Raw genomic sequence first — 10,670 nt, 5'->3', positions numbered from 1 at the left:
TTCTGCTTTTTCCTTTCACCTTCTTTTCTGCCTCCACAGAGGCTGAACTTTCTCCATCCCCAGGAGGTTCTCCAAACAAACAGGAGCTTGTGAATTATTAACAGTGTAGACTAAAAATAGCATAATTTTTAATGGTAAGCACTATTGCACAGATGAGCTACCTTGGACTAAAGTGTGACTGGCCCTAACTGTTCCTAATTTGTCAGGAGTGCTTTATAGAATGATCACTGAGGAGGAGGAACATAACTTATGGGGCTTAAAAACAGAAGACAAAGCAAAGGGAATGGGTCGAACTGAACTCACCATGTCGGATTACAGGAATGTGAAATCAGCAGATCCTGGTGCTCCAGCAGCCTGGGGAGAAGCTCCATAGCCTGGATCCCCGAAGGTATTTCCAGGACAGACAGAAAGGACAAAAGCTCTTTCACTTGTGAAAGCTTATGGCAGTGAGCAAAGGCTGGATGGAGAAAGATGGCACCGAGTTTGTGAGCAGCCCTGTGCAGGCTTGGCAGCTGCATCCCTAAAGGAAGGTAATGGAAAACCCACAAATCAGCCACCTGCTGCCGGCCCTGGCAGTATGTGACAGCCTGGGGTGTGACATGCTGGGTCCCACAGCTACACCTCACCCAGGCAGAACTGAAAAACCATCTGAAAAATCACCCTGCATGTGCCACTTGCAAGGGAAATACACACAGCGAGAGTCCCGAGGAAGCAAAAGTGTGGCTTCTTGATCTCCTCAAGTTTATACTGAATTTCAGACAGATACATTTTACTGAGCAGAGGGGATGAGTTGGCAGCTTGCAGACAGAACACAGCTTTTCACCCTCCCTCTCTGGCTTCAGACACAAGGACAACAGCTCTTCCAGCCCTGCCTGAAAAGAAAAGTTGCTACCAATGTCCCCAGGACAGCCCGTGACACCAAACCATTTCTAACAAGCTTGCAAACCCCTGGGCTTTTTACATATCCCTTTTTGCCTTTGTGTCCATAATGCACAAAATGTGGACTGGAGAAAAAAAGTGAGAAAAGCAGCAGTGTGGTAACACCCCTGCAGAAGTGAGTAACCCAAAGCTGCGGTTTGCTGGCTGTAAGAGCCCCCAGGGTCAGCAGTGTGTGCTGGCTCTGAGTGAAGCTCAGACCCTCCAGAGAATCCTTACGTGAGTCAGCTCTGCTCTGGGCTGGCCTGGCTCAAACATTCACAACCCATGAGCAATCCCAAGCAGCATTTCACAATATTCACTGGCTCCAAGTCTGCCTTGTTCCAAGGAGTTGTCCAGGGATTAGCTGCAGAGAGCTGCTCAGGGCTCTTCCCTCCACTGACAGTGGGGGATGGACAGAGGATGTGCTAGGGGAGTTTATACAAACCAGCACTAATCCACGCGAGTGCTCACATCACCAAAACCATTCCAAACTGCTCCCTACTCCTTCCTTTGACATTGTATCACTGCATAATTTAAAAAACGCTTTGCTGGCACTGGGGTAATTCCTGGCTCTTGCTACAGCTGAATAGCTGATCCCATGGCTATTGCAATGCGTCTGTCAGTGAGGCCACTGCTTTGGAATGAAATCACAGTTATTATCTGCAGTTAATTTTCCTGTTGGGTGCTTCTCTGAAGTCCATAGAGCAAGGAAGAGTCATTCCGTTTAGAAGAGCGGCAGAATTTAGACATGCAAAAGGAGAAAAGAGGTAATGGAAGGAGAGAGGGATGTATAGAGATGTTAATACAAAAATCTCAGAGAATGAGGCGCTCCCAGGGTATCTTTCTCCAAGTTCTTTGTGAACAACTTCATTACAGCAAATTCAAAATTTTATCATGAACCAGATGTAGCTGGATTTAAATGCTGAATTACACACGCATAGAAAGTAACACTGAAAAGTAGGAGACTCCTCCAGCCCCTGAACCGGGGAGGCGCACGGCGGGAGGACAGGCTGCCAGCCGGGCCGAGACAGCGGCACGGCCGGGCACGGGCAGCGGAGCGAGGGAGGAGTGCGAAGGGCTGCGGGCGGGCAGGGCAAGGCAAGGCAGGGCCCCGGGACACCGGGCAGGGCAGAGCAGGGACACGGGACACCGGGCAGGACAGGGACCCGGGACACCGAGCAGAGCAGGGACCCGGGACACCGGGCAGGGCAGGGCAGGGCCACGGGACACGGGGCAGGGCAAGGCCCCGGGAGGGCGGGCAGGTCAGGGAAGGGCGGTCAGGGCCGGGCCGGGCCGGGCCGGGCAGGCAGGGCCGCACGGAGCAGGGCGGGCAGAGGCGCTCCCGGAGCCCGGCCCGGCCCCCGGAGCTCTCCCCGCCCCGCTCCGCCCCACCGCCCGCCGCCGCCATCTTGCCCAGCCCGCGCCCGCCGGCCCCGCTCCGTGACAGCCCCGCCGCTCCTCAGGCCGCCCGTCCATGGCCAGCTTTCCCCCGAGTGTCAACGAGAAGCTCATCGGTGAGCGGGGACGGGCGGGTGGGCTCGGCGGGGGCAGCGCGGCCGGGCCCAGGCTCGGCCCGGGCTCGGGCGGGGGCGGGCGGGCGCTCGGCGCATCCCGCGGCGCAGCGCGCTCGGGGCTGCCCGCGGCTAACGGGCGGGATCCGGGCACTCGGAGCCGCTGCGGGCACACGGAGCCCGTCCCGGCACACGGAGCCTTTCCCTTTCTCCCGGCCATGGGCAGGCGCGGGCCTGGCGGCATCGCCCGCAGCGCGGGCGGTTCGTTCAGCACCGCGTGTTTCCTTCCCTGCGGGGGCTCATCCCTGCTGGGTTATACGGTGAAGCAAAGCCGGGGGCCCGTGCAGCCGGGGTAAGGCGCTGCACGGATCTCCCTCTCACGGATCTCCCCTGTCCCCCCAGCTCGGTCGCGCACGGTAGGAGAGCTCTTGGCCCCCACGTCTCCCTTCGACAAGAAGTGCGGCCGCGAGAACTGGACGGTCGCGTTCGCTCCCGATGGCTCGTACCTGGCGTGGTCACAGGGACATCGCATAGTGAAGCTGGTCCCCTGGGCACAGTGCCTCAACAACTTGTAAGACAAACCGCTATGCCTTTCCGTGAACCTGAAAAACAGGAGGGTTTAAAAACAGCAAGAGAGTCTCAAATCGATTAAAACGCACGTATTCGTCTTCTAGGCTTTGACACCTTAGGGAAAAATTAATTCCTTAAAATAACAGCTGTTCTATCTCTTCCTGCGTGGCCAGCAAGAGGAACAACTATTGCAACCTCACAAAGCCCATGGAGGAATGACTTGCTAATCAATTCAGACACTCTAAAGTAAGAGGAAGTTAGAATGAAAAGGGAATTTAGAGACGTGGGCAGATCTGGCCCTTTACACTTCCTATCAAACGCTGTTTGGCTTTATCTTTTAGGAATTTACTTAAAGGCAGACCTCTTTCCTTATCATTATTGTTAGAATGCAAGTGGAGTTCCAAAACACACATTTTATTTGCACTTGCAGGTTGCGTGTTAGCGAAGTTGGTAGCTGGCCACTGCAGATCTGTAGCTGGTTACATTTTTCTGGCCCATTTTTTCCCCTTTTGGGGGTGGTTAATTGTTTTCCAGGTGCTGGACACTCTGTATCTCTCTTCAGGGTTTAGCTCATGTAAGGGAATTGCAGGAAACTTTTCACTCATTTAGCAGAAAACCCTAGAAATTTTTGTGGCTCGTTTTTCTGTAAATGCTTCAAAACTGTTGGGTTTTGCAGTAGGTTAAGTTAGTATCTTGCTCTCTACAGAGGTAAAACTGTATACAGAATGTCAGTATTATTTTGTGTCACAAGGTTTCCAGTTGCTGGTCGTTTTTCTCAGTTATAAGAAAAAGCCACTTTTATAATTTTAAAAATGCACTGTTTTGCGCGGAGGCGTACATTATGACAGCTCCCAGATTTCACTTCACCTTGAAGAAACGTTTGTCTCTGGAGGCAGCTTGCGCTGTGCTGTAGTTTCTGTTGTCTTTGCAGCCTGCTGCACGGCACGAAGAATGGCACTAACGCCGTCAGCACGCGGCTGCCGCGGCAGAGCAGCGACAGCGGCCAGAAGAACAAGCCCTGCGAGCACATCATCGACTGCGGGGACATCGTGTGGAGCCTGGCCTTCGGCTCCTCGGTGCCCGAGAAGCAGAGCCGCTGCGTCAACATCGAGTGGCACCGCTTCAAGTTCGGGCAGGACCAGCTGCTGCTCGCCACCGGCCTCAACAACGGCCGCATCAAGATCTGGGACGTGTACACAGGTGAGTGGGGAGGAGCTCGCAGCGCACCGCAGGTGCTGAGCTGCAGGGACGCGCGGGGAGCGTCCAGTGCAGCTCCCGGCCCGCCGCAGGACACCCCAGCACCGCCGGCGTGTCCCTCAGAGCGGTGTCCAAACGTTCCTCGTCACGCTCAGGTGCCAACTCATGCTCCGTGCCCTGATGATGTTGTTAGTACGCACCAGGGATTGGTTACAGAATTGTAACTGGGAACTGAACCTTGAATACAAATTAAAAATGTTAAAGAAGCATGAGCTCCTCCAAGCAGAAGTAATGAAAAACTGCCAAAGGAACAGGAAAGGCAAATCACGTGTTGAGGTGTGAGAGATGGAAGATGCAAAATAATTAAATATGTGAATACATACATTGGCTGTTCACTCAATAGTCTTCCTTGTTCTACCGTACTTTAAAAGCATAAAGTTGCTGGTTTATGTTGATAAGGACCTCTTATTTTTTTAAAAAGAGAACAAGTGACTCAAAAAGACTGAATCTGAGCTTAAGGACTTTCAGTTTTGCTGGTAGCACAGCTGCTAGGCTGGAGAGAACTCAGTTAAGAAAAATAATGACTATTGAGTCATTTGTCCTTGTAAATTGAAGCTTAGAACAGATACATCTATCAAAAGATAAGTCTTGCCTTATTTCTGAGGTTCTAGTAATTAGATTTCATAACTTTTCCAGGAGTTGCCTCTTGATACAGGAGAGTGAAAGGATCCATGTGCTGCTCATTGTAGGGAGCATTTCTACAAAGAAAATTGTCTTTACATCCTGTAATTTTATACTCAGTATTTGTATCATAAAGCATTTGATCTAAGTACAGTAGTCCTTCGTGTTAAATTGTGGTGTTCTCATGTAACAGGAAAACTCCTCCTTAACCTGATGGACCACACAGAAGTTGTCAGAGATTTAACCTTTGCCCCTGATGGCAGCCTGATTCTTGTGTCTGCGTCCAGAGACAAAACCCTGCGAGTGTGGGACCTGAAAGATGATGGTAATGTCTGGACTTTATGTGCTCTAATGCCTGAGAGAAGTATCCATGTACTCGCCTCTTTTATTTCTCTAGACTCAGTTTGGTCAGGATTGCTGAAAAACTCTGTTCTCTTAGTCATTCACTCTGCACTTGGAATTCTTTAGTCACTCACTCTGCACCTCCTTGGAATTCCTTATCTGTCTGAACCCTGGAGGCAGAAGGAGGTATTGGGCTAAGAGTGCATGAAGTGACCTTTCTGAATAGGGACATGGAAGTAGAGGCTGCATCCCAGGGGTTTTATTTCTGCATAGAATGACTCTGCAAGGAGTTTGGGAAAATAATACAAAATTTCACAAAGGAATAACTGATTTGGAAGAGCTTTTCCATCTGAATTCTGTGCTATTTAACCAATTCTTACAGCAATGCCTTTCTGTTTAGGAAACATGATGAAGGTGCTGAGAGGCCATCCGAACTGGGTGTATGGCTGTGCATTCTCTCCAGACTCCTCCATCCTCTGTTCTGTTGGAGCTAGTAAAGCAGTATGTGTCAGAGTTTCTTGTTCCTTAATTCTCCTGAATTGTGTGCATAATCATTTTAAATCTAAGTAACATTAAGCTTGTGCTCGGTGTCATGAACTTCTAATGTTTTGATGATGATGTAAAAGTGCATGAAATTAAACTGGCAAATGGTGCATTGAGACCCTGATTTGTGAATGGAACTTGCACTGCTTTTAGTTGAAGAGGTTGTAAGTGTGGAGAAATAGGTCAGCACAGAGTCGTGGCAGTGTTAAAGCTGCCAGTGTTAAAAGATACTTAGATTAATGCGTAAAACCATTTTGATTTTGATTTTGTCCTTCCTATTTTGTGCTCAGTGAGAAAGACTTCACAAAGTCTGAGCCAGTCAGGGCATGTCCTGCTGAACAAAAACGTTTCTCCCTGTTTTCCCATAGCAGTGGCAATGGTGCCTAAGAGAGAGAGGGAAGAGGAGCACACTGTTTTTGCTTCCATACTAATGCCCTGCTAGAGAACTGAAAGCAGTGCAGGTCACGCATGTATGCCATAAGCTGCTCCTGGCACTGAAGAGTTAGGGCAAACCAGAAAAGAGAGTTCAGCCTGGTTCCAGGGGCTCTGTAGGCAGAGTAGTGGAGCCTCCAAAGGCCCAGTTCAGGCACTGGCCATCGCTCCTGTGGGAGTGCTCAGAGGCATTGTCCACCTCGGTGAGAGCAGCTGAGCTCTGGGGTTTGGCTCTGTAGCGGAGCAGAGGGGGATGTGTACATTGCTGTCTGGAGGCTGTGTGTTTTCCATAAGCTTCTTGCTTTCCCTGTCACAGGTGGTGGCAGCAATATTGGTGTGATTGAGTTAAGCTGGCACCACTCTGAGGAGCACAGTGGTGTTGGCGGGCAGAGAGTGGCAGCTCTGGCCGCCAGCCCGGCGAGCTGTACCGTCTGTACCGTAGGACGAAGTAACCTTGCCCTCGGCTGCAAGGGGTCCTGTACGTACGCAGGTGCTGCTCCATGTCCACTGTCTGCTTGCTTGCTTGCTTTTTTTTTTTTTTTTTTTTTTTTTTTTCTTTTTTTTTTTTAATAATTTTCACAGCAGTGAAACACACTGACTCCTCAAACTTAGTTTCCAGTTTTATGGAATGCTGGGGTCTCCTTGGAAAAATTAGTGAACGTTTATAATTGATTGTAAAATGGTTTAGAGTTAGGCAGTATGGGAGGCACTAAGGCTGAGTTTAGCTTGGTGAAACATAAATTTATCCAAGATGTCAGAATTTAACCTGTGCAGTAAAGATGTCAAGGGAAAAATCAAAGCCGCTAATGAGCTCTTTGAGGGACATAACAGCTTTTGCTAAAGTCTTATATTCCTATAAAACCATGCTGCAGTACATGGATAGTTCCTATTAAGTAATTCTGCACAGTCCTTATTTTGATTATACATAATGTACAACTGCATGTAAAATACTGTAATATTCTATGAATTCTTATAATACACTGTGCAATTAGCCGAGTAAATTGTAATATTAATGTTGTTTGTTACTGTTGACTTGATTTTAAATGCCTAAATTCTTTCTAATAATGTGGTTAGACTTCCCTGTTGTTTTGCCAAAGACGTAACTTTTGGCTGTGAAAATTCTTTTTGCTTGCAGTATCTGTTTCTCTTCCTAGGCTGACGTTGGTGATCCAAGCAATTGTAAACAAGTGATCTTAAACTCAAAGGGATGCCACTGGAGTAACAATATGTTAACCTTACATTTTCTGTCTGTATATTTCTTAAAATTTTGGTAGTTACTGAAAAGAGGGGACTGTAGAGTTTAACCCTATTTATTTATGAATATTTTAATAAAATAGTTTCGTAATACATGAATTTCAGTAAGCTACATGGTTAAATTATGTTGCCTTTATCTTATATTTTGGCTTATTTTGTTAATAACATTTAACAAAATTGAGTTAGAACTTGCATGTCCGCTTTAATTATTTTTTTAAAAACCCTTGATTTTAATCTGAGTATGACACTGAGCATATTTCTTAATTGTAGTAATTCATAATACCTGATTTTAATATAATCCTAAATAAGACTAGCTATACTTAAAAAACAAATTAAATGCTTCATTGCCTCTCTGAGCAGAGCTATAACATCAGCTCATTTAATTCCAGGTTTTCCTCTGGGATATGGATAAATACTCCATGTTACGGAAACTTGAAGGCCATCACAATGATGTTGTAGCTTGTGAGTTCTCTCCTGATGGAGCATTACTGGCTACTGCATCTTACGATACTCGAGTCTATGTCTGGGATCCACATATCGGAGTGATCCTTAGGGAATTCGGGTAAGTAAAGCAATCAAATCTGGAAACTTTCTCCCAGAGCAGACTTGGAAATGAGCAGTGGCTGGTGGAAGTTCTAAAGTGGCAGAGGCCAGAGGTTGTTCTTCCATCTGAGAGACAATTTACAGCACCGGTATTTCAATGTGTACTAAGTTACCCAAAGCTGAGGAGAGCACAGCAGTTCAGCCCCTGGTCCCAAATGCACGGTTAGCTGGTTGAACTCTGCTTGTCTGTCAGTGCCCGAGCTCTGCTGTGCTGGCCGTGTCCCTGGAGCTGTGTCTCCGTGTCCCTGGAGCTGTGTCTCTGTGTCCCTGAGCTGTGTCCCTGGAGCTGTGTCTCTGTGTCCCTGAGCTGTGTCCCTGGAGCTGTGTCTCCGTGTCCCTGAGCTGTGTCTCCGTGTCCCTGGAGCTGTGTCTCCGTGTCCCTGGAGCTGTGTCGCTGTGTCCCTGGAGCTGTGTCTCCGTGTCCCTGGAGCTATGTCTCCGTGTCCCTGAGCTGTGTCCCTGGAGCTGTGTCCCTGGAGCTGTGTCTCCGTGTCCCTGGAGCTGTGTCCCTGGAGCTGTGTCTCTGTGTTCCTGAGCTGTGTCCCTGGAGCTGTGTCTCCGTGTCCCTGAGCTGTGTCCCCGTGTCCCTGAGCTGTGTCTCTGTCCACAGGCACCTGTTCCCCCCCGCCCACGCCCATCTTCGCGGGCGGCGCCAACGACCGCTGGGTGCGCTCTGTGTGCTTCAGCCACGACGGGCTGCACGTGGCCAGCCTGGCCGACGACAAGTGAGTGTGGGCATGGGGCTGGGGCACCTCCTGCAGTCCTGCAACCTCTCAGCACCGTCAGCTTGAGCTCCTGGGCTCTGCTCCGGACTGTGCGGCGTAGAGAAAACACCAAGCACGATTAAAAACCTATTCTGATAACTTCCTGTGCTGTCCTTCCCCCTCAGAATGGTGAGGTTCTGGAGAATTGATGAAGAGTACCCCGTACAAGTTGCACCTCTGAACAATGGGCTCTGCTGTACTTTCTCTACCGATGGCAGTGTTCTGGCTGCAGGGCAAGTACAGACTTCTTTTCCTTTCTAAAATATTAAGGTAACACAAGAGATGGAAAACAGTGGCTCAGTGTTCTGAAAATCTTCAGTTGTGACTGGCAGCCTGGTGCTTCTGACTGGTACTCTTTGTTTAAACATGACTGGAATAGCAGTAAAATCAATCAGCTGATAAACTCACTTCTTATCTTTAAAAATAAATATGTGAGAGACCCAAAACATGAGGATTGGAAGAAGCCCATCAGATAGCCGTGGGCAGTTGCTGTGTGTGAGGTGGTACAGCAGGAGCTGCTGGGAGATCTGCTCCTGTTGCATAGACAAGTTGCTTATGGTGCTGTTGTAGCTTAAAATAGGAACTGGAGTAAATCAGGATCTGGAGCAGCTGGAACTGAGCACCAGCAAGTCCCCTACCTAGTCGTGAGTGTGTGTGAGTTGGTAGCAGGCTGAGCTGGTTCACATGGAATAACCTGGTGGGTTTTGTGGGGTTTTGTGCAGGACCCAGGATGGCAGCGTGTACTTCTGGGCAACCCCGAGCCAGGTGTCCAGCCTGCAGCACCTGTGTCGCATGGCCATCCGCAGGGTGATGCCCACCAGCCAAGTCAAGAACCTGCCGATCCCGTGCAAAGTGCTGGAGTTCCTTTGTTACCAGATTTGAGTTATTTGAGAAGAAAAAAAAAAAAAAAAACAAAATGAAAGCAACAACTGGGAGGTGACCCAGCTGTTAAAACTGGCTACAAACACTTTAGAGAATCCTCAAACTGTACAGCCTTTAAGCTTAAAACTCTACAGGTTTTCAAGAGCTATTTAAAGTGATAACCTAAATACTATTTTATCAAAATGCCTGACAGGTAATTTTTTTACTATTTATAGAAAACACAGTAGAAGTATTCCTGGTGTTCTCAATTTTCTAAAATATAACTGTGAAAAACATGTACATATATAGACATAAGCTGCTACATGTTATCAGTGTACCTTTAAAAATCGCTTGTATGATTTTTCACGTGTCTCATGTATATATTGCTTTGGTAGAGCCATGATGCATCTGAGCTGTAAGTGGAAGGACAGCTGTTCTGGCACACCGAGGTGGGAAAACTGTTGACTTACAGAGCAGTTAACTTCCTTCTGTACATTGGTTGGGGTCCAGAAAGCTGCCCCCCAGGTCAGACTTCGTGCTAGTTTATTTGTGAGGAGGTACAGCGTGGCTTTGTAGAGAGCAGTGTGTGGGGAAGAGCAGGAGGTTAAAAGGGGTGCAGCGTATCTAAACTCACCCAGGACTATGCCTGAGTCAGCTGAAGGCCTTATGCTCCATAGCAGCAAACCAGGTGAAATTTCAGTATTGGGCAGTGTTAGAGAACTATTTCCTTACATTTCTGAAAATCTGACTACTGTATTATTGCCTGATACTATCTGTAATGAGAGACATTTACAGACTCAGTTTATTATCCTTTAACCCTATAATATCTGTTTGGGGGTGAATATTGGTTAATGGCCAAAGATAAGCAAAATACTTGGTTTTGCCTTCTGTTATTTATCTGTACCTGCAGATATAAAGAATGTATGCATTGCATAAAATGCCTGATTATATATATTTTTTGTTGAATTTTGTATTAAAAACTTGTATAAAAGTT

The 10,670-nt window shown here is 48.0% G+C and overlaps 1 protein-coding gene across 1 annotated transcript; it reads left to right on the top strand.

Annotated features, from left to right (window-relative positions):
- The first annotated feature begins 2,306 nt into the window (after positions 1–2,306).
- On the top strand, positions 2,307–10,670 carry WSB1 (WD repeat and SOCS box containing 1). Its single transcript, XM_040082384.2, is given in 10 exon segments — positions 2,307–2,432; positions 2,832–3,000; positions 3,931–4,199; positions 5,071–5,202; positions 5,620–5,720; positions 7,838–8,010; positions 8,662–8,671; positions 8,673–8,776; positions 8,941–9,048; positions 9,538–10,670. Coding segments are annotated over 10 exon segments (1,266 nt in total). The 5' UTR covers positions 2,307–2,392; the 3' UTR covers positions 9,698–10,670.

This window comes from Hirundo rustica, chromosome 19, assembly GCF_015227805.2.
Source record: "Hirundo rustica isolate bHirRus1 chromosome 19, bHirRus1.pri.v3, whole genome shotgun sequence".
NCBI lineage: Eukaryota > Metazoa > Chordata > Aves > Passeriformes > Hirundinidae > Hirundo > Hirundo rustica.
The sequence above is the reverse complement of the archived record's forward strand: the minus strand, read 5'-3'. Positions and strand labels throughout refer to the sequence as shown.